The sequence below is a fragment of the Lithobates pipiens genome, unplaced genomic scaffold, assembly GCF_037356315.1.
Source record: "Lithobates pipiens isolate NorthernLeopardFrog02 unplaced genomic scaffold, aLitPip1_a1.2 Scaffold_13, whole genome shotgun sequence".
In the NCBI taxonomy this organism is placed as follows: domain Eukaryota; kingdom Metazoa; phylum Chordata; class Amphibia; order Anura; family Ranidae; genus Lithobates; species Lithobates pipiens.
The window spans coordinates 279,693,882-279,718,008 of NW_027507718.1; the positions used below are offsets into that span (position 1 = coordinate 279,693,882).

General features: G+C 43.2%; 1 protein-coding gene across 1 annotated transcript in view; it reads left to right on the forward strand.

Moving 5' to 3' along the window:
• Positions 1–24,127, forward strand: part of GSTCD (glutathione S-transferase C-terminal domain containing) — a 257,832-nt gene that overhangs the window by 209,751 nt on the left and 23,954 nt on the right. Inside the window, exons 6-8 of the mRNA XM_077476668.1 lie at positions 6,629–6,744; positions 13,342–13,386; positions 20,615–20,743. Coding sequence (XP_077332794.1) covers positions 6,629–6,744; positions 13,342–13,386; positions 20,615–20,743 — 290 coding nt within the window. The remainder of the gene's footprint in view (positions 1–6,628; positions 6,745–13,341; positions 13,387–20,614; positions 20,744–24,127) is intronic.

Sequence of the window (24,127 nt, forward strand, 5' to 3'; positions counted from 1 at the left end):
TTAATTCCAGGTCAATTCATGTGAAATTCCTGTGTTGATGAGCGGCTGTTGCAGGGGAAAGGAAGAAGCAATGAATGATAGCTGTTTAATTCTGGGAGCCATGACATCACCCATAGGCATCCATGGCCCGGATGTTGTTAGCACTACCTCATCTCCCCTGCAGCCACCACTCACTGACACAGGGGATTCAGGATCATGTGACCAGACTGGAGCAGATTAAAAATCTGTAAATATACAGATCTTTTTTACACAGGTTATACTGGAATCCTACTTTGACAACTGCTTGACAGTTTGGATCTTGTGGCCCAATAAATCTCATTGTGACTATGTTGGACTCATTCAAGTAATGTCAGATGATCTATTTTGTGATCATTTTAAAATGGAAATGGATAGATGAATTGTATACACAAGAAAAGCAGATGTATCCGTTACTTCGCTCATGGATGAATGAATGAATGAAAAACAAGTCTGAAGCAGAGGTGTGCCTTGTCATAGGCCAGGCGATGACAGCCCCTAGTAAGATTCGGAAATGCAGGTAAACCCGACCTGTATATATTGCTCATACCACACTAAGTACGACATGGATAGCTGTCATGACACTGTCTTTGTTCCAGTGAGGAGCACTAATATGTGGGGTTTAGTGAATGAAGAGAGGTGAAGGAGAGGTGGGAAGATTGTGTGAGGTTACAGCTACATGTCGGTTCCTGACTCTGCCTGTGTATGTTTACACTGGGGCTCCATCTGTCATCCCTGCGTATGTCTAGGTGCCTGGAGCTGTTCACTTTTCTACACGCTGACAGGGAGACTGATCATTAGAAACCGTTGGTGAAAACCCCCCCAATGGAATGTTGGACACTGTAATGGATGTTCACATGAGCAAATACGCAACAGAAAAGCTTTCTGGTTCAGGGGGAAGGTACTATTTAAAACTCTGCTTGCTTATGTACGGATTTCTATTTAAAGCGTTGCACATTATCACTCTGCTCCACTGGCTAAAAAAAAGTTTTTACTAGGGATGCTAGGAGAAAGTTAACTCCTTGTAGCGGTAGGAGAAATGTGTCGGCCATCTTAATAAGTAGCGACAGTTTTATTGGCCCTTGTAAACATGTTCTGTGTTTCCAGCTCACCAGTAATTGTAAATACGGTACTTTATGGAATGCAGCTGTAGGGAAAGGATGTAACCAATGTAAAGCATAGGATTCTAGGAGTCAGATAATCCAGAATATATTCTGTTTCTATAACCTTTTGAATTAATGTAGATAAAGTGTGCTTTGTCAGGAATGTGTAACACTTGGTAGTTAAAGCGTTGCATATCTTATTTTAAAGAGGTTGTAAATCTCGGGGAAAGAAAAAAAACCTGCAAGACAAAGGCATAATGAGCTAGTATGCATATTGTTTTTCTACTTGCTGCATGCTTATTTTGGATCAGTGTTTGAAAAAGTACTAAAGTCAGACGATTGCAGGGACAGGTGGGGCAAAGCCATCGGTGAAGGTCCCTGTATTTTACTAAGCACAGGTTTCCACTAAACAATGTGGTGTTGGTTTCTGCGAGTGTAATTGATCACAAACCGCTTTCTATTACATCTTGAAGAGGGTAAACCTGTCATCATTGAAAAGGACTAACTTTAACAAGACAGTTAATTTGGCATAATGCATGCAGATATTATGGCTTATTTATACAGCAGATGTTCCTAATGTTTTACCAGATGCCCAGACCTAAAGGGTATATTGAGTCAAATGGCTTAATGGTTGGCAGCTCAGCTAGCATGGGAAATTAAAATGTAAACAGTGCTCAGTGTGTGCTCGGCCTTAAAGTGTAAGTAAAGTTTCATCTTTAAGTTTTACCCATAGGTAAGCCTTTAATAAGGCTTACTTATAGGTAGTGTAAATATCTCCTAAAGTGTGTCATTTACGAGAGATTTACTGTACATGTAGCCAGTGAGTTCACTGGCGCATGTGATCTGATGGAACGGCCCCCCGTGCCGTTTCTTCAGAGCCCTGTGCCGTAACCGGCGGTTCCCGCGCGCATGCACAGGAGTGACGTCATTGCGGCTCCAAACAGTCACAGAGCCAGAGTCCACAAACCTGGAAGGTAGACCAGGTGAAGATGGACTCCATCTCCAGCATTGACATCGCATTGCTTGGAAGGCTTTGTTTTTAGGTAAGTTTCACATAATGTGGTAGTATGCAACGCATACTAGCACATTAGGCCTTGCAGGTAAGAAAAAAAAAAGTGCAGCGGTTTACAACTGCTTTAAAGTAGTAGAAAAGCCTGGAGCTGCAGAATCACGTGACCAGACTGGACTAAAAAAGGTAAGTATACAGATACATGGTATGCAAAATTGATAGCGGGGGGGGGGGGCATATTTAAAAATCATTAGTGTTAGGCTTTACTACCACTTTCTTCTTTCTAGTTTGAATTTCTGTTTGTGACCCCAGTACAGAGTTTTTCCTTACTATGTTGCCTTACACAAATTAGGAAGGACAGACAGCAATAAAAACATAGTCAGAAGTTCTTACTGTTCTTCACGCTACTAAAATAGTTTTTTTCTCCCATTGGAGAGATTTTGAAAAGCTTCCATTTTGCCACATTTCAATGCTGTGTTTATATGCTGCGCTTACCCGTGTTTGCGATTAGAAGTGTTTTTTTTTTCCAACTAGTCAAAAATTAAAAACGCCTGAAATTGAAATGCGGCTAAACGTGAGTTGCCACGTTTACAAGCTGTTACAGACATTTGGTGTTTCAAATGCCTCTGAACATCCATCCTGAATGCATTTTTTTGCTTTCCAAAAAAAAGCTTCTAAACTCAACTGCTTAGAAACGACTATAAAAGACCCTGTGTACATGTACTGATAAGATAACATAGAGGAGAGTTCAGGGGCAGCTGAAAAAAACGCCCAACTGCTCCTAAACGTCTGTTTACCAGCAGCAGTGTACATGAAGTCTAACTGTAGGTTCTAAAGCAGGGGTAGGCAACCCCCAGCATGGATGCCGGAGACGGCACGCAAAGCTTCCTTTGCCTGCACTCGACTCCCACCCCTATCAGCAGGGAAGAGTCAGTGAGACACTAATGCATTCCAATTTCAGTTTTCCTGCACTGAGGGGGAGGCATTGTACCCCCCCCCCCCCACACGTTGTAAAAGATGGGAAACATTGTTTGGTTCTCTAACTTTGCTGTAGCTGTGATCGTCCACTTTTTTGATGGGGAAGAGATTGGGTGCAGTTCTTGTAGGGGGAGCGGTCCTTGTTTCCAGGAGAAGAAGGACTGTTATTGGCCACTGCTAAAGCCAAGCACAGTCCTGCTAGCCCTGTCCACCATCTGGAGGAAGATGACTCGCTTGGTTGCCACTACCAATCTCAGAAAGAAGGGATTTCACTGTGATTGAGAAAACCACAATCAGGTGACAGTTTGTGCAATTACTGCTGAGCTTCCGGGAACTTTGTTGAAATTGTTCCTGAACCTTTGCGTCACTTACTACTGAACCCCTTACACCCAACTTTTGCTGCGGTGCAGAAACTTTTTCTCAGCTGCGGGGGCCCAACTTATGATCCTGCGCACAGGACCACTGTTTTCAGAAAATGCCCCTGACCTGAGCTCATCATTGCACATCCATTCCAGATGCTTGTGTGTGACATCACATACATCATCTAGAAGCACGTGGGCTGGGTGCGAGAGGTGAATCAGCAGGATGAGTGTGTCAGGACAGATAAATGTGTCTCATCTCTGCTTCCTTTCACCACTCTGCATATCATACATATCATAGTCGAGAAGAGGGTACAGCAGTGGAGCAGATGAGCAGGAGGGGTTCAGAGGTGGGACAGAAGAGCAGGAGGGTACAGTGGTGGAAGAGATGAGAAGGGGGTTCAGCAGTGGGACAGAAGAGCAGGGGGCGTACGGTGATGGGGTAGATGAGCAGGGAGGTTCAGTGTTGGGACAGATGAGAAGGGGGTTACAATGGTGGGACAGATCAGCAGGGGGGTTCAGTTTCATGGCAGATGAGAAGGGTGTTCAGTGGTGGGACAGAAAAGCAGGGGGGTAGAGCAGTGGGGTAGATGTGAAAGGAGGTGTATTGGTGGGACAGATGAGCAGGGGGTTACACTGGAGGGGCAGGAGAGCAGGGGGAACAGAGGTGGTGCAAAAGAGCAGGGGGGTACAGAGGTGAGACAGATGTGCAGGAGATGAGAACGTGGGTTACAGTGGTGGGGCAAATGGGTTTAGTGTTAGCACAGATGAGAAGGTGATTCATTAGTGAGACAGAAGAGCATGGGGATACGGCGGTAAAGCAGATGTGCTAGGGGGTACAGTGGTGGGGCAAATAAGAAAAGGGCTACATTGATGGGGCAGATAAGCAGGGGGGTTACAGTGGTGGGACAGAAGAGCAAGGGGGTACAGTGGTGGGAGCGATGAGAAGGGGGTTCAGCAGTGGGACAGAAAAGCAGGGGGTACAGTGATGGGGCAGATAAGCAGGGGTTTACAGTGGTAGGACAGATGAGCAGGGGGGGGTTCAGTGTTGGGCCAGATGTGAAGGGGGTTACAGTGATGGGAAAGATGAGCAGGAGGGGTTCATTGTTGGGGCAGATGAGAAAGGGGCCTAGCAGTGGGACAGAATATCAAGGGAGTACAGAGGTTGGGTAGATGTACAGGAGCGACAGTGGCGGGGCAGAGGAGAAAGGAGGTACATTGGTGGGACAGATGAGTAGGGGTTTACAGCGTTGGGGCAGAGGAGAAGGGGTGTGCAGAGGAGAAAGGAGGTACATTGGTGGAACATATGAGCAGGGGATACAGTATTGGGGCAGAAGAGCAGGGGGGACAGAGGTGGGACAGATATGCAGGATGTACAGTGGTGGGGCAGATGAACAGATACATTCAGTGTTAGGACAGATGAGAAGATTGTTTAGCAGTGAGAGAGAAGAGCAGTGGGGTACAGCGGGGGAGCAGATGTGTAGTGAGGTACAGTGGTGGGGTAGATGTGCAGGAAGGTACAGTGGTGGGGCAGATGAGAAAGGGGGAACATTGGTGGGGCAGATGATCAGGGGGTTACAGTGGGGGGACAGAAGAGCAGGTTTGTACAGTGGTGGGCCAGATGTGCAGGGGTTACAGTGGTGGGACAGATGTGCAGGGGTTGCAGTGGTGGGACAGATGAGCAGGGGGGTTACAGTGGTGGGACAGATGAGCAGGGGGGGTACAGTGGTCGGGCAGATATGCAGGGAGTTACAGTGGTGGGGCAGATGTGCAGGGGTTACAGTGGTGGGGCAGATGTGCAGGGAGGTTACACTGGTGGGACAGATGTACAGGGGTTACAGTGGTGGGGCAGATTTGCAGGAGGGACAGTGATCTGAAGTGTGGAGTATGAATGTGGCTAACCTGAGGCGTGAGAGTGCAGGATGTTAATTTCTCACTACTACTGAAGTAGTTTACAGCATTTACTTTATACAAAACCATTTTCGTGATTGAGAGTGTGAAGTTGACATTTTTTGTTATAAAATCGACACGCTCACTTTCTTTGAAAAAATTGTTTGGCACACTGTGCTCAAAAGGTTGCCTACCCCTGCTCTAAAGAATCCATCAGAAGGCGTGACACCATTATCTGTTGTGACAGTTGGGTGGAGTTTGGAATTTAGGTAAGGAAATGCTACTGAAGCTTCCAAAAGAGAAACATTTTATTCCGTTTACAGCAGCCACAAAAAGAAAAAAGAAAATGTTAGTGGAGTGGAGGCTGTATTTAGTCTGTAATTATGTATTTTATGAGCTCTAATAAAGTACTACATGATTTGTCTTTGGACATTTTGGAGGTAGTGGTATTAACTGTGAGGTAAATACACACAAAGACATTGCAAAATCTGCCATAGCTCTGCATAGAAACCAATTAAAGCAGAGCTCCAGTCCCAAAAAAAGCTCCACCAGTGATTGTCCTAACTTCTACTTTAATATTTGCATACTGTTAGGACTGTCTTCATGCTTCTTTCTTTTAAATCAACCTGCCCTCGGAAGCAGGCGAGGGCCATCGAGGTTGTGGGTATCTAAAGCCGCTTGTGTTTATTTCCGGGATTAGATGCAACTGGCTACTTACCATGTATCTCCTTATCTTGCTCCTGCACAGTAATGACACTGGGTGGTGCAGTTTGTTCATGACGGGTTGCCATAGCAATGGCGGTGTCAGCGGAATTTCCCACAGAAGTTATGGCAACCTGTCAATAAAATGGCGCCTAGCTTCTCCCAAACGTGTAATTTTCTAGCTGCAAATACCGTGGAATGTAATTATTAGGCATCCCGGAGACTCCTGGGATAGACTACGCCAATATCCCAGGAGTCGATGGGACTTGCCTAATGATGTCATCACCTAGGTGGGTGGCACAGGAAGTGCCGCCTCATGAAACAACAAAGGAAGGTACCTAGAAAAAAAAGGGTGCAACTCCGCTTTAATTGAACAAGCTGAAGTTAGAAGCTGATTGGCTACCATGCAATGCTGCACCAGATTTTGCAGTCTCCAGTTTTTATAAACCAACCCCTTAGTATTCCATAGTGTTTTATATTCTTGCTGGGTAGTTACTTCGTTAAAAAGAGATGAAATATAACAACATGTCTCTCACACTATGTAATAATGTGCTATGTTTGTTTTTCCGTAGGAAACCTGCCCAGTGGCCGAGCTGTGAGGAAACAGCAGCAGCTGAATAACCTGTTATCAGTAGTAAAAAACATGGCAAAACCCGGAGATATCATTGTGGACTTTTGTAGTGGAGGGGTAATTTATCTCATTCTATATCTCTTTTTTTTTTTTTTTCTCAGGTTTGGTGACTATGGGGTCAATTCATAATGGATTAGTTTTGTGATTCGCTCAGCAAATTATTGTTTTAGAGTATTTTGCATTTTCAGAGAGGGTTTGCCAATCATCTTCAAAGAAGATTCAACCATTAACATATAACATAATAGAGAAATTACAATAACAACATTTGCCTGTCACATTTAAGCAAACCACACATACAATTTTCACAGGTTGAAGGGAAGAAGATTGTTAGATTCCCCTATTAACATAGTCAGTGTTGATGAGGGAATCCCTCCTGTGGAGCCATTGTATTCTGACAGCTGTAGGTTTCCCCGCCATCAGAATACAATGTCAGCTATAGCTGGCAGCAGTGATCACACAAAAAAATTGTCAGGGTTGTTGTACTGAAATCGATTGACTTCAGTACAACCAGCCTGCCCATAGATGAATAATTCAGCTGGTTTCCTGCTGAACTGGCCGAATTTGGATCTTTCTATAGCCAGCCTTAAAGGTAAAGGTTTGTGTTTTTTTCAACTTAATGCATCCTATGCATTAAGGTGAAAAAACACCTGGCAATGACGCGCCCCCCCCCCCCCCCCCATTTACTTACCTGAGCCCATTAACCTGCTGTTCTCTTCTCCACTGAGTCTGGCCGTTTATTGGATAGATAGAGATTGATAGCAGCGCAGCCATTAGCTCACGCTGCTGTCAATCACATCCAATGGCACAGCCCGCCGGGGGGCGGGACCAAGTCATACACGCTGTGTCTATGGACACAGCGTGTATGACAGGGAGCGCGCCTGCAAGCTAACCCCCTTGGGATAGAGCTTCCCAGAGGGGGGTTAGCTATTGCAGGGAGGAGCCAAGACAGCCGCCCAGGGACCCCAGAACAGGAGGATCGGGGCCACTCTGTACAAAACAAACTGCACAGTGGAGTTAAGTATAACACGTTTGTTATTTTAAAAAACAACAAAAACAAACCCATACAACCCCTTTAAAGAGGAAGTAAAGGGGAAAAAAAACACACCCTGCAAGGCAAAGGCATAATGAGCTAGTATGCATAGCATACTAGCTCATTATGAATAACTTACCTGAGAACGAAGCCCCCAAAGCGGTCCTCCGTCTTCCTCTTCGCCGCTGCCATGGATCCCGGAGCGACTTCCGGGTCTCGCGGCTCCGGCGCTGTGATTCGCCAGAGCCGCGATGACGTCACTCCCGCGCATGCTCACGGGAGCCAACACTCGTGGCATATCACCGCGATCTGCGGCCTGCCCAGTGCGCCTGCGTGCCGCTGTCTACGGCGCATGCGCCGTAGACAGCAGTGGCTGTCTTGAGGTAAATATCTCCTAAACCGTATAGGTTTAGGAGATATTTCTTGGACCTACAGGTAAGCCTTAATCTAGGCTTACCTGTAGGTCAAAGTGGTTTGTAAGGGTTTACAACCACTTTAAGCACAAGCAAGATTCACACAACAGCATACAACAAAATAGATTACAAGCAAGGTTGACCCATCACATTCATAAAGCAAGCAAGATTCGCCCATCAGCTGCTGCATCACACATATAGAGAACCCTCTGAAAATGATAGCCAAGTGAATTAAATCTAGACAGATCTATGTCCAGCAAACATTTGCTGTGTGAATCGCACAATAAATTCTTTGTAAAGGGTTTGTTTTTTTGTTTTGTTTTTGTAAATGTGTATTTCATGTCTTGGTAGAGGTTTTCTTTCACTCAGTAAAGCAAACTGATGGGGATTAGCTCAATGTAAAGATAGAAGATAGTACCATACTTATTTTTTCATTCCAGGCACCAATCCATGGCAGCATACATGTAGTAGTAGCCCCACTTACTTCCACCCACAGGACCAGTGCTATGCACCACACAGCAGCCCATTCCCTATAAAATGTTAGAAACAAACTGGGTGGGTTTCGTATTTTGCCATGGATTGGCACCAGGAAAGGAAAATTACAAGGTAAGTATGACACAATTTTGCATATCCCTGGTACCAATGTGGCAGCATATGATAGACTAATAGCTACCTACCAGGGTGGGTAGCCTAAGCAAATCTAATGCCACGTACACATGACCGGACTTTTCGACAGCAAAGGTCCGACAGAGCGAATCTGCCGGATAATTCGATCGTGTGTGGGCACCATCAGACCTTTGCTGTCCAAAAATCTGACGGACTTTAGAAATAAAAAATAATTTTTTTTCACCGGAACTCCGCCAGACCCAGTTCCTATAGAGAAATCCGCTCGTGTGTATGCTAGTCCGACGGATGAAAACTGGCGCTAGGGCAGCTATTGGCTACTGGCTATGAACTTCCTTATTCTAGTCTGGTCGTACATCATCACGTTCGAATCCGTCGGACTTTGGTGTGCTTGTGTGTGGCCAAGTCCGTTCATTTGGAAAGTCCGTCGGAACTCTGCCAAAAGTCCGTTGGAAAGACCGTCGGACCTAGTCCGTCAAAGTCTGCTCATGTGTACGCGGCATTAATTTATAAAGTGAAGACGCTACAACCTGGCTGCCAAAATCAGCTGTAATTAGGACTGTTGACACTGCTGGTGACCAAAGGGAAATTGTATGGGCTGTTGTGTGGGCACCATCAATTTATAGCTTTTCACTTGTCCTGTGGGCGTAAGTAGGCCGGACTACTACCCCATGTATGCTACCATGTTGGCGCCAGGAAAATCTATATAGCTTTGCATCTCTTTTGCTTAGATTCTACAAAGTGAAATTTCTCCAGCCATTTTTTTTCTTCTCAGTTCTCATTGTTTCCAGTGGAGAAACTACATGATTTACCAGACTCTAAGTACATCTTGAGGACAAAATGTGTCAGAGCATTGACAGCTGACTTCCTACTCCCCTGTTAAAAGAGGTAGAAAGTAAACAATTAGTTAGCTTCTCTACTAGTTGTTCATGACAGCATCATGGGACAGGATTGGGCCTAAAGTTATTATTTTACTTCAGGTGTGCGTTAAGTGATTTTAAAGCCTAAACATGTTTTACCTTAATGCATTCCTTGCACATTACTTGCATTAAGGTAAAAAAATGCTTAGGTAAAAGTATGTAAAAAAAAGTTTGAGTTTACAATCACTTTAACGTGTGTGTTTCTTGTATTAGGGCAGGATGCCCTATTGTACAGTGGAAAGAAAAAGCACATGAACTCCTTGGAAATAAAGCTTATGTAAACCCAACATTTCATATTCCATATATGTACCTGCTGCACCATGTGCTTACACGGAAAAATATCCTGTTCTCTTTTTATTGTCTCCTCTGTGTGAAATCTCTGGCAGGAAGCCAGTCCCTCTGATTTTCTATTAAAAATTGACCACACTAAGCAGAAGAGCACAGTGTGGTCAGTTCCCTAGCTATGCTGGGAACTCAGACTGCCCTTCTTCAATATTCAGACTTGCCCTGACACCCCCCCCCCCCCCCCCAGGAAGTTCAGTCCAACAACCCTTTTACAGTAAAGTTCAGTGTAATGCTGTTTTTCCTCCCCTAGCTCTTGTACAGCTGAGAAAAGAGGGAATATCATCACTTATGAAAAAGAGGAAAATACATTTGTATATCTATACACAAATATTTTGCCTTTCATTTCTATCTTAAACTGACTGGGTTGTTTTACAAGGTGAGGGTTTACATATACTTGCATAACTGCTTTTCTGCAGTAATTTGCTATAAAATGTGATCTGATTTTGATGAGGAGAGGGAGTCCCGGGACAGCCGAGGCTCTCGTGCACATTGCTGGATCAAGAGGGGTCTTAGGTGGGCAGCACTGTGGTGTAGTGGTTAGCACTCTCACCTACCAGTAAAAAGGGATGCTGGTTCGAATCCCAACCACGATACTACCTGCCATGAGTTTGCATGTTCTCCCTGTGCCTGCGTGGGTTTCCTCTGGGTAATCCGGTTTCCACCCACACTACAAAGACATGCTGGTAGGTTAATTGACTTCTGTCCAAAATTGGTCCTAGTATATCAATGTAAGTTGGGAACCTTGGATTGTGGGCTCCTTGAGGGTAGGGACCGATGTGAATGTGCGATGTATGTGTGGAGTGCTGTGTAAATTGACGACCCTATATGGGTACCTTAAATAAATAAATAATAATATAATAGATGAGCATCTTAATGATACAGGGATAGGGAGAATTGTAAAAAAAAAATTCTCCTTTTGAAGTGGCCCAGTTAGAGCACATACCTTATAAAGAGGCTGTGGAATGACCTCAAGAGAGCCGCTCACACCAGACATCCTACAAATTAAGTATTTTTGTAAAGAGAAGTGGCCAAAAATTCCTCCTGAACATTAGAGCTACTGAAAGTGCTTACTTGAAATCATCGATGCTAAAGGAGGTTCAACCAGCTATTAACGTTAAGGGGTCACTTATATTTTCCTCCAGCACTGTGAATGTTTAATGTTTGTATTAAAAAAAGACACAATAAATTAGAATTGTTTGTGTGTTATCAGCTTAAAGCGGGAGTTCCGCCGTTTTTTTTAAAAAAAGCCAGCAGCTACAAATACTGCAGCGGCTGACTTTTAAAATAAGGACACTTACCCGCCCAGTGCGCCCCGCGATGTCGGCACCCGAAGCCGATCTCTCGATCGTCTCTCGGGTGCTGCCGCCGCTATCTTGGGTATGGGAATCAGGAAGTGGAGCCTTGCGGCTTCATTTCCCGGTTCCCTACTGCGCATGCGCGAGTCGCGCTGCGCAATAAGGATGGTCCCCGCTGTCTCTGGGATCCATGTGTTTCCCAGCAGACAGCGGGGGACCTGCGGAAAGGGGCGTAAATATCTGCAGATTCTGCGGATATCTATGCCGGAAGTGGTTGCAGATACCTGTACTGTACAGGTACCTGCACCCCCCTCCCCCCTGAAAGGTGCCAATTGTGGCGCCGGAGGGGGGGAGGGTTCCACTTTAGGGTGGAGCCCCACTTTAAGAGAATTGTGTTTTTTCTATTGCTGTGATTTAGATGAGGGTCAGATCATGTTTTATGGCCAACTACTGCAGAAAAACCCGTTAAGTTCAATGGGTTCACATACTTTTTCTTACCACTGTACATTGATATTTTGATTGACTGGGAGTGCATTACTACAGACTGGAAACAAGGTAGTGTTTTCATTTTGCTAACTTTTTGTATGCCTCCTGGTTATGGGAATAGGGGTGCAGGTGAGTATTAAATCACACTAGATGAGTATTAATAACCTCATCTAGTGTTATTTAAAACATTCAGCATAACCTTTCTTTAGTAAACTTGTTAAGAGTTGTCAATTCAAGCTGAGAATATGATAAAACAAAAAAAGTATAAGTGGTTACTTTTAGCAAAAAACCTATAACAATGTTGTAGGCTTTTTTAATTTTTTATTTTTTGTATGGTCCCATCCACTCCCTCTTCCAAAATGTCACTGCTGCTCAGCGAACATGCCCATATAATTAAAGGTCTAATAGAGAGGTTTGAGCAGTTGGGGGTTAGGGCTAAGCCCAAGAGTGACTATGCCCACCCTTGCCTACCCCCTACTTTATTCATAGTAGCTGTACTATAGCTTCCAGCAAAAAAAAAGCTCTTTGAACAGAGGATGAATGAATGAAAGATTTGCCTTCTCCATTCATAGAGCACTTTTAATCTATAAGGTTATAAGGTTAAGGTATTTGCTCTGACTGGGCCTCTCCAAAAGGAGCATTTTTTTTATAATTCTCCCTATCCCTGGAAGCTATAGAAAAGCTTCTATGAATGAAAGAGGAGGGTGGACATAGTCGGCACTCTTTTCAAGTGCCTATGATGGGTCCAGTGGCTTGTATTAACCCCCACAACTCTGGAAAATTACCGCTGTAGGGGTATGGGTGGGGTAGAGGACAGAGGAGTTCAACTAAGGGTCCTTTCACATGGGGCAGATCAGTGATGATCCACCCCGTGGATATCCGCTTGCTCAGCGGGGAATCGCTCCGTCGATCCCCGCTGAGCAGGAAGATGACAGGTCCGTCTCTGCACACTGTGCAGGGATGGACCTATCAGAGCGCCGCTCTCCCCTATGGGAGATCAGATGACGATGGACCGCAGTGTCCGTCGTCACCCAATCTGATCCCATGACGGATGGAAAAGTACGTTTTTCCTCCATCACACTTTTTTGGATCGGAGCGGGTTGGATGTCAGCGGACATGTCACCGCTGACATCTGACACTCCATAGACCTCTATGGAGCGTCCGTTCAGGTCCACCTGAGAAACTGACAGGGGGACCTGAAGGGATCAGCCATGTGAAAGAGGCCTAAGGGAGCAGCCGCTAGGGACATTTCTCATTCATTTCTCATGTAAGTACCGTCCCTTGTGCCTGTTTATATTTAAAAATGTTAATAAACTTGGGCTTTAAGTTTCAAACTTTTTATGACTGAATAGTTCTGCCTGAAGTTTAGCTTTAACAATAAAAGTAAACTATGGCATTCGTCTCTATTCTAGTTTCTTATGTATAAGTAGTGTAGTTGAATGCTCAGATTCATGGCCTCACAAAAGTAATGCTTAAAAAGAAAAATGTATTTCCCAATTGTAACCAATTTGCATCTCATTATTGCTTTTTCCATTGCACAGGGCCATGTTGGGATTGTTTTGGCTTACATGCTTCCATTATGCCAGGTAAGCATTTCCAATTTGAGGCTAATTTCTGTAGACCACACAAACCAAAGTTCCTGTCTCTGGGCCTCTTTTTTTTTTTTTTTTTTAAGAACTTTATATTCTGTCCATAGCAAGCTGAATATTTTTCAGAGTATGTGTGAAAATTAAAAAAAGAATCAGTTTGCTGCTGCTAATACGGAGAGTGCTTCATGTAAAATACATGCTGACCAAGAGAGTAGCCCCAGGCCTTAGTGCTGTTCAATGCCAAGGCCCCATCTACTTTGCCTAAACCCTACTAACTTCTTCCTGCTAGTCACCTGTGGGCACTTTGCATCCAGGATTCTCAGCAAGTTTAGCAATGTTACTGCTCAGAAATGTTAATAAGGATATGGATCGCTAAATATAGCAACGTTCGTAGTGTTGTGAACTGTGATCAGAGACCTCTGTAGAGCTGAGGATGAAAGCAAGCAACTCAGGATAGACCTTCTGATCCCTGTGGCCACACTGTTTACACCTGCTGCCATGGCATTGATGTTGCATATACTGGATTTGCATCTGATGAAAATATTTGAAAAATGCACATAACTTTTATCTTTTCACTGCAGGTGTAGCTATGGAATATAGGAGGGGAAGATGCAGACATGTGCTTACTGCAATTGAGTAATAAAAGTTCAAGCATACCTTTGTGCCCCGGATTAAAGGAAAATAGGACATACCAGTCTAATTTATAGATTTACTTAGTACAAGGGAGGTTAAGTAAAACTGCAAAATGATCAAGTTTTGCCTAACTGGCATAGCTCCCAACTGCCTCTCATTTGGAGGGACTGTACCTCTTTTGCAACCAAATCCTTCTGTCTTAATCCTTAGTGAGTTGTCCTATTTCATCTGATGTATAAATGATAAAGTGTGAACATTTAATTATCAAAACGTTTTTTTTATCGCTCCTAATATCTCATCTAACCTGTAAATTATTCCATTTGTTATTTTGAGAAGCCACTATGAAGAAAAAATTGAAAAAAAAGGATGTGTGGGTTCAACCAATCCATTCATGTATAATGCTGCGTACACACGACCGGACTTTTTGACAGCAAAGGTCAGACGGAACAAGTCCGTCAGACAATTCGATCTTGTGTGGGCTCCATTGGACCTTTGCTTGCCAAAAATCCGGTGGACTTTAGAAATAGAACATGTTTTAAATTTTTCCACCGAAACTCTGCCGGACCGAGAAATCTGTTCGTGCGTATGCTAGTCCGACGGACAAAAACCGACGCTAGGGCAGCTATTGGCTACTGGCTATGAACTTCCTTATTCTAGTCCAGTCGTACGTCATCACGTTCGAATCCATTGGACTTTGGTGTGATTGTGTGTGACCAAGTCCGTTCATTTGGGAAGTCCGTCGGAACTCCACGGAAAGTCTGTCGGAAAGACCATCGGACCTAGTCCCTCAAAGTCCGGTCGTGTTTACGCGGCATTAGAGTTCTTTGTGGTCTGCCTAAAAGGAGTGTGACAGAAGCTTGTCCTTTGTGTATACCTTTGTGCTATAATGTGTTTCTGTTTCATAAAATCAGGAAGTATCCTTTGAACTTTGGTCATATATATTAGTCATTTTGTGCAGTTAAACATTGGAATAGTTTTTGGAGGAATTAGTGACAGAGAGAGACCAGCGCCACTCCAGACGGACACAGCACTGCATGGAGATAGGAGTCAGGTAAATATAAGGAGGGATGAGGGGCGACTCTTCCACTGGAATATTTTTTACCTTAATATGTTAAGGTAAAAAAAAATCTGCCTTTAGAACCACTTTAAAGGTACAGCAAGACATCAGTAGCCCATTCTAACAACATAACCAATGCAAGGCAGCTAAAAACTTACAGTGTGTATGATGATCTCATGTGTGTTCAGACTAGGATTTAAACCTATATGTGTGAGCCTGCTAGAAAGCTTTCACCTGTACTAGCCAGCCATCTTCAGCTGCGGCATTCTTCTTCTCACAACAAGGAGTGTGTGTATGTGCGGCTGATTTGTGGGGAATGCCCTGGCTGCAGATTAGTGACCCATACAGGTGTCCGTTTCCTGGCGGATACTCACATGTGGGTTCGGTTCTTAGGCCGAATATGCTTGAGCTCAACACAGCAACAATGGCAGTTGCTCTGTTTTGTGTGAAACTAGCAAAAAAAAAAGGAATAACATTCCACTCACATTGTGCAGTGGTTTTTTAAACGTGCAAGATCAGATGAGTCTATTTTGGCATTGTGTCTCTTGCAGCATCCATAGGTTTTTCATTCTTGTACCTTGTTCCCTCCCTAGGCTTTACACTGTGTATACAGTGAGGGGAAAAAAGTATTTGATCCCCTGCTGATTTTGTATGTTTGCCCACTGACAAAGAAATGATCAGTCTATAATTTTAATGGTAGGTTTATTTTAATAGCGAGAGGCAGAATAACAATGAAAATATCCAGAAAAACGCATTTCAAAAAAGTTATAAATTGATTTGCATTTTAAAGAGTGAAGTAAATATTTGATCCCCTATCAATCAGCAAGATTTCTGGCTCCCAGGTGTCTTCTATACAGGTAACAAGCTGAGATTAGGAGCACTCTCTTAAAGGGAGTGCCCCTAATCTCGGCTGGTTATATGTATAAAAGACACCTGTCCACAGAAGCAATAAATCAGATACCGATCTCTCCACCATGGCCAAGACTAAAGAACTGTCCAAGAATGTCAGGGAGGATTGTAGACCTACACAAGGCTGGAATGGGCTACAAGACCATCTCCAAGCAGCTGGGCGAAGAGGGTAAGAACAGTTGGTGTGATTATTCGCAAATGGAAGAAACACAAAATAATTGTCAATCTCTCTAGATCTGGGGCTTCATGCAAAATCTCACCTTGTGGAGTTTCAATGATCATGAGGACGGTGAGGAATCAGCCCAGAACTACACAGGGGAATGTTGTCAATGATCTCAAAGCAGCTGGGACCATAGTCACCAGAAAACAATTGGTAACACACTATGCTGCCAAGGACTGAAATCCTGCAGCGCCCACAAGGTCCCCCTGCTCAAAAAGAAAAGCACATGTACAGGCCCATCTGAAGTTTACTAATGAACATTTCAATGATTCAGAGGAGAACTGGGTGAAAGTGTTGTGGTCAGATGAGGCCAAAATCAAGCTCCTTGACATCAACTCAACTCGCCATGTTTGGAGGAGGAGGAATGCGGTCTATGACCCTAAGAACACCATCCCCACCGTCAAACTTGGAGGTGGAAACATTATGCTTTGGGGGTATTTTTCTGCCAAGGGGACAGGAAAACTTCACTTCATCTAAGGGACGATGGACTGGGCCATGTACCGTCAAATCTTTGGGAAGAACTTCCTTCCCTCGGCCAGGGCATTAAAAAAGGGTCGTGGATGGGTATTCCAGCATGACAATGACTCAAAACACACAGCCAAGGCAACAAAGCAGTGGCTCAAAAGGAAGCACATTAGGGCCCTGGAGTGGCAGTGCAGTCTCCAGACCTTAATCCCATAGAAAATATGTGGAGGGAGTTGAAGGTTCGAGTTACCAAACGTCAGCCCAGAAACCTTACTGACTTGGAGAGGATCTGCAAAGAGGAGTGGAACAAAATCTCTCCTGAAATACTTTTTTCACTGTAGCACTGTAGCACAATTCTAGCTGCTCTTGCATGAAAATAGTGTGCACCCAACATCAGCTCACTGTTTTCCAGTATCCAGGAGAGAAGGCATCCAGGGGCCTGGAAGGAAGAGATCTTTTTTAGCATTACAGGCTGGCATTTCATATAAATATACAGCTGACGGATCTATGGAAACATGCCCCCCACACAATATCAGCTGTTCATCGCTGCCATGAATCCAGTATAAATCTGTTCAGCACAGGATTGTCAGCCACTGCTAGGTCAGGTCAATAATAAAAATAAAGATAAGAAACGAGTGTTATATAAATTGCAGCAGCTGGCACACAAGGGTGAACATACAACTCCCGAAGGTGACAAAAAATATATATAAGTGGTGTGAGCTCTGCACACCACTTATATATATTTTTAATAATAAAAGTAACATCAGGAAATTAAGAAAGGCTGAATCAACTAGCGTCATGAGTAAACGGCGTGCCAAGCTGGGCCATTCAATAGTCCCCCATCTGTTTGTAATGGAATAGAGTGCATCCGTAACTGATCTGGAAACAATAACAATGGGTCATCAGTGGAAGTCACCTGAAGCAATATTTTTATTTTAAATGCTTTGACCAATATTAAAATAAACGCAAGGGCTAAGCACTGTTCCAGCTTTACCTGATCATGTGATTCTTGATAAGCTATCATCAGGCTAGCTGAAATATACTAATTTTATTAAAATACATTTCACTGTAAAATTCTTCATGATTTTCCTGGGAACATTTAAGCATTAATATCAATTCTGCCAGAAGGAGGTTATAATCCCCCTACAACAGCCAAACCTGTGCTTACTCAATAGGACTAATAAGGGTTTGCTGCAGAGGAATTTCAACCGTGTTTTCATAGAGATAAAGCGTCCGCTTCCTAGTGTATATATTGTAGACATAACACCATGTAATGAGATATAAGATGAAATATACATCATAGTCTCCTTTGTTTTCTATGGCATTGGAATTATGAGGTGTTCTAATGCCGTAAAAGTTACTCGGAGATCAACGGTATGTATTGCTGGTATGTAAGAGTGAACATCATGATCAGGGGGGTATTTATCCTGCTAAACCCTAGGAATGAACATAAATCTACACATACTGCTGTTCTTTAGCTGCTTGCCCACCAGCATACAGGAAAATGGAAATTGAGTAGTAACTTCTCTTGTGTTGTGAATGACAATCTAAATTCTACAGGACATACTGTAGCTTCTTTATTGTTTAAATATAAGAGATCTCATGTGCGGTTTTAGAAATCTACAGGTAAAGTGCAAAATTCTTTTAACCTACCAGCCTATGGAAGGAAACCATCAATCTTTGTGTGTATCCAGGCGCACTTCAAATAGCTAGAAATAATTAGAGTCCATTAAAGTGGTTGTACACCCTGTACAACCACTTTTACCTACAGGTAAACCTATATTAAGGTTTACCTGTAGGTGCTGGAAATATCTCCTAAACCTCCACGTTTTAGGAGATATTTACAAAAAAGCTGTGTGCGGATGTCTACAGTGCATGCGCCAATGTCTACGGTGTATTCACACTTTAGAAAGGGCAGATCGTGCCATTTCTAAAGGGTCATGCTGTGACTGGTGGCTCTGCCGCGCATGTGCGGGAGTGACGTCATGCGACTCCGGCCCCTGAAGGAAGAGGGGTGAAGATGGACGCTCGCTGCTAGTAGGGACAGCGGTGACATCACAGGCTTCAGTTTCATGTAAGTGACACATAATGGGCTACTATGCAATGCATAGTAGCCCATTATGCTTTACCTTTGCAGGGAAATAAAGAGCAAGTAAAACCCATCATGGTTTACTTCCTCTTTAACACTAGGGCACTGCCATAACACGCATTTTACCGTAATGCACATTATATGCATTGCTGTGTTGTGGTCCCTTTCTTTTTGAATTACACTTAAGCACACCTTTAAAATGTACCTGCTTTGCAGTGCAACACTTACTTGTGGTGTGGTGAACTACCAAAAATGCTGCATGCATAATTCTTCTTGTTCAAAGATTTTATTAAAGTTTATCAAAGTGTGATACAAATGCAAGCCATCAGTACATTTAAAGCCATAAAAAGGAAACACATTTGGTAAGTTGATCAGATAAACAAAGCAAAATACATATGTCATAAGAGGATAGGCCTCAGGTGGAGCAGGCTAAAGTAGCATGCACATTTTTTTTTTTTTTGTCCATTATGGTGCATTAGAAAACCCATTTAAATGAATAGGCTGCCTTAACGCAAAGCAGGTTAATACATGACACAGCATGCGTTAACAAACCATGGCAGACTGGACTTTTGTGAATGGGTTCTAAGGGGTTACACACAATGCATAACAATCTTCCCTAATGCACTGCATATAACCACGCAACGTAGTGTGCATTAACCTGCATGCATTTAGCACAACACAGCAGACTGGACTGGTTTGAATTGACCCTTGGGTATGGGTATCGTAGTGGACAAATCACAAATGTCACCGTCCTATGCGAGTAGTTGTAGTTACCAAATCACTAATCATTACCACTTTAAGGCCTGGTTCACAATGGTGCAACATACGCTCCGACTTTGGGAGCACGTGTTGTATGACTTGTACAAATCAATGGTTCCCTATGAGAGCCATCTTAAAGTTTTCAGCCAAGGAAGCTGCCATCTTGGCCCCTGTTTAAATTACAACTGCCATGATGCCGCACATGTGATCAGTTATGACACCAGCCATTGGATGGTTTGACAGTTTGGATGAGAGCACAAACAATGTGACAGTTACATTTCCTGCACGTGTCGGAAATGTAACACATTTTTGAAACTGTTAAGTCAACGTGTTTACTTCCGCCTTAACTGGTCCGACTTTAGAATAGGTTCCTGTACTACTTTGGTCCATTTTCAGCCCATTCAGTATCATTGACATCAGATCTTCATCCTAACCATTCGACAGCAGCAGGAAAAGGAATTTAGGTGACACTGGGATTGTTTTGATTGGTCAAAGGACAAGTCAGACTCAAAGTCGGGCAAAATCATATCCTGCTCATTCAAGTCGGACGGAAGTAGGACCGAAGTAGGACTTATGTCATAGGGCAAAGTAGCATGACAGTTGTATAACAGTCATGTCGTACCAGTGTGAACCTGGCCTAATTCATTACATGGTAAACTGCAACATTTCATAGCCTCCATGAACTCCTTCAAGCAGCAGAGATGGTTGCCTGAGGAAAGAGTACCTGAAGAAGGAGTCTATCAAGGCTCCGAAACTGCATGTGATGTATAAAAGCACTCATGATGAACTGTGTGATGTGCTGGTGACTACAATTTGCCACATGTGGGGGGAAAGAAAACCAGACATTGGCAGAACAGTCAAATGTTTGCAGATATGATCCCAGGTAGGAACTGAATTCAGGACCCTAGCACTGCAAGGCATGGTGCTAATACAGCGATATATGAAATTGCTCCACAGAATGATGATCTAAACTTTCTAAAGAGAACTTGCATTATGTATATTTAGTTCAAATAATGCAGATACCATGTATATTTTTTAATATTTATTAGCGGAACAGCTGTGGCTGAATAATTTGTTTATTTTCTGCCTGCAGGTTGTTCTGATTGAGAATAAAGAAGAGTCTCTGATTCGGGCTAAAGAGAGGAGTGATGGATTGGGGTTATCAAACATCTGGTTTATTCAAGCTAATTTGGATTATTTTATAGGAGCCTTTAATATTGGGGTATGTTATCTGAATGTGTCCAATGCTATGCTTTATACATGTACTGTATTTTACATGTACTATTTATCCGAGAGCATATTAATTCTTGTGTTAGTTTTGCACATGGTTACATTTAGGCTAACAAGCACATTTTACATTTCACCTTGTACCCAAAAATATTTTTAGTGTCTTTTTTTGTTTTTGTTTTTCTTGTTCTACAAAATTAGTAAAGAGAAGTTACAGAGGTCGTTTAAAAAAAAATATATATATGGAAACTTTTTTGGTGCCTTCTTCGGCTACGTTTCCACTATTGCGACCCCAAAGTTGCACGATTTACAGTACGACCTTGCAATGAGATTTTTGATGTGATGTCATGCGATTGGGGAGAACCATGGGAGAACAAGTTGAACCGAAGCCGGAACAAAGTAGTACAAAAACCTTTTTTGGAGTCGCTGCAACTTGAGTCGCACCAGTTAGAACGGGGACCATTGAAATACATGAACTTTGACTTGTCATGCAACTTCACATGTGTCAAGTCGCACAACAACTCGCAGTAGTGGAAACAGAGCATTAATCTGGTTTCATGAATTTTCTCACTACCTGTTATTGAAAGCCTTTCACACCTATGTAATACAACCTATTCTGCTATTTATGAACAAGGGCAGAACATTCTTCCAAGTTTCCTCTCTTTTATTTGCATCCAGTCACTAATATATAGATTTAAATGAAGCATAAAAGAGCTCTGTTGTGCACATATCTAATTCGATTTTTGCTGCTCATTATCTCACCACAGACACCAAAACGATATCAACACCTCTGTTAGGAATCTTCTCTTGTAATCATTCAAAACTCCAGATGTATTGAGAAGCAGACCATTTATTTCTGATGTGGCCCACAAAAGGGAGACATGTTTACAGGACAGAAGCTGAAGGAAAGTGTCTCCCAAAAGAATGTGTCGCCCCCCCCCCCCTTATTCCTACAAGAATACCACCTCTATGCTTCTATTGGCTGAGGAAACATAAATAACGTGTCTGGTACAAACTGGTACTTTATTTTGGTATTCATGTTTCCCGTACAATCTTAGGCTATCATATTTAGTTAAACCTAATCATCCTACAACTTACTATGGAATTAGTTAAGACAAAACAATACAACAAGTTAATACAATAATGTGCTCAGAAGTAAGTTTTTAAAAATCAGTCTCAGGAATATTGTTTTTCTAATAGTCACACAATAAACATTTAAAACTTTTCTAACAACCTCCCTGGTTCTGTTTAGCAAAACCTTGTAGGTTTGATGTTAGGCACATCCTTCCCAGTATGCATTTGATATCCTTTATACTGAAACATCATTAAACCTTCAAGCTGAACTTCAGGCAAACAGCTGAATTATGTAGATGGGAGTCATTTTACCTTCCAAATTATTATTATTTTTTATTACTATTATAATGCTTTTTATACAGGATTTATATATTACCAACAATTTGCGCAGCAGTTTACAAAGTGAGAGCAGACAGTTACAATACAATTCAATACAAGAGGAATGAGAAGGGCCTGTTCATTAGAGCTTACAATGTAAAAGGAAGGGTCAGCCAGTGCTGAGATTTAAGCTTGGTACAAACTAATGCCGTGTACATATGATCGGAATTTTGGTTGGAAAAAGCTCTGATGGTTTTTCCGACGGGATTTCGCTCAAGCTGCCTTGCGTACACACGGTCACACCAAATTCCAACCGTCAAGAACGCGGTGGCATACAACACGTACAACGGGACTAAAAAAAGGAAGTTCAGTAGCCAATAGCTTCCATCTCGTAGTTGAATCTGAGCATGCGTAAGTTTTTGTGCATCGGATTTGCATACACAAGAACGGATTTTCGGATAGGAACTTTTTCCAACCGAAAAATTTAGAACATGCACTCAATCTTTTCTGGCCAAAATTCGGCCAGCAAAAGTCCGATGGAGCATACACATGATCACATTTTCTGACCAAAAGCTCTCATTGGTCTTTTGCTGGCCAAATTTCCAATCGTGTGTACATGGCATAACAATTCTTTTTTCCCTTCAACCCAGCGGGCTGAAGGAAATAAAACCTGGAAGAACTCAGGAGTAGCCGTTGTACTAACCATGCAATGTTGGTACAGGGATCTCCCCCACTGAGCTATTGTGTTTCTGCCCCCACCAGAACACACCGGTCAGGCTGAGAGCACTGATTGGGTGTCAATCGGCTGACCTTTTTTCAGACATGCCCCTTCGATAGAAGCTGGCCGAACTGTTGGACCGGCTGCCGTACACACCGGCTGAGTGTTGGACAGGTTCTATAGACCTGGTCGAAGCTGCCCGATATTCAGCCAATGTGTATGGCCCTTTACACATATTTGCTTCACAGGACAGTCCTATCTGGCAGGACAGGAGACCTGTTTATTTTCCACTGAAGTTCAGTAAACGTAAAGGTCTCCTCTTAACTCCCAGCCTGTGACTGAACAGTGAAAGGAGAAGCGGCGCACTAATAAGTTCAGCTCTCTGCTCGCTCCTTCTACCTCTCCCAGTATGATCTCTACACATCTACATTGGCTTGCAAAAGATTGATATCAAATTGAATAATACATTTAAAGCAGTTGTAAATTATATAGTAAAATAACAAACCTTTTAAGAAAATTCTTATCTGCTCTGTGCAATGGTATTGCATAGAGCGGGCCAAAATCTTCTCTTCTGGGTTCCACCACCGGTGCTCCATTCTTTGTGCAGGCTCATTTCTGAGCTGAGCTGTGCGCATTTATAGACACACCCAGTGCAGTTCAGCCCCACCCTTCGCTCTCTGCCTCACAGGATTTGATTAATGGCTTCTGCTGCTGCCTCTTTGTCCTGCGAATGCTGAGAGAGAGGCAAGAGCCGCTAGAGCAGTGTTTCTCAACTCCAGTCCTCAAGGTGCACCAACAGGTCATGTTTTCAGGATTTCCCTATGGGGAAATGGCTGTGGTAATTACTAAGGCAGTTAAACTGATTAAATCACCTGTGCAAAATAATGGACAGCCTGAAAACATGACCTGTTGGGGCGCCTTGAGGACCGGAGTTGAGAAACACTGCCCTAGAGACAGTCACCACATTGGATTGAATGAGGACTTGGGTAAGTATAGGGTGGGGTAAGGCGGTGATACAAATACTGGGACTTTTTTTTACCCTAATGGGGGAATGCATTAGGATAAAACATGACCTGGCTTTGGAACCACTTTAAATTGGTTGTAAAGGCAGAAGATTTTTATTTTATTTTAATGCATTCTATACATTAGGATAAAAAGCCTTCTTTGTGCAGCAGCCCCCGTAAAACACTTACCTGAGGTCCCTCTCTGTCCAGCGATGTCCACAAGTGCCTCAGCCGTCTGACATTCTCCCTCCTGTTTGGCTGAGAC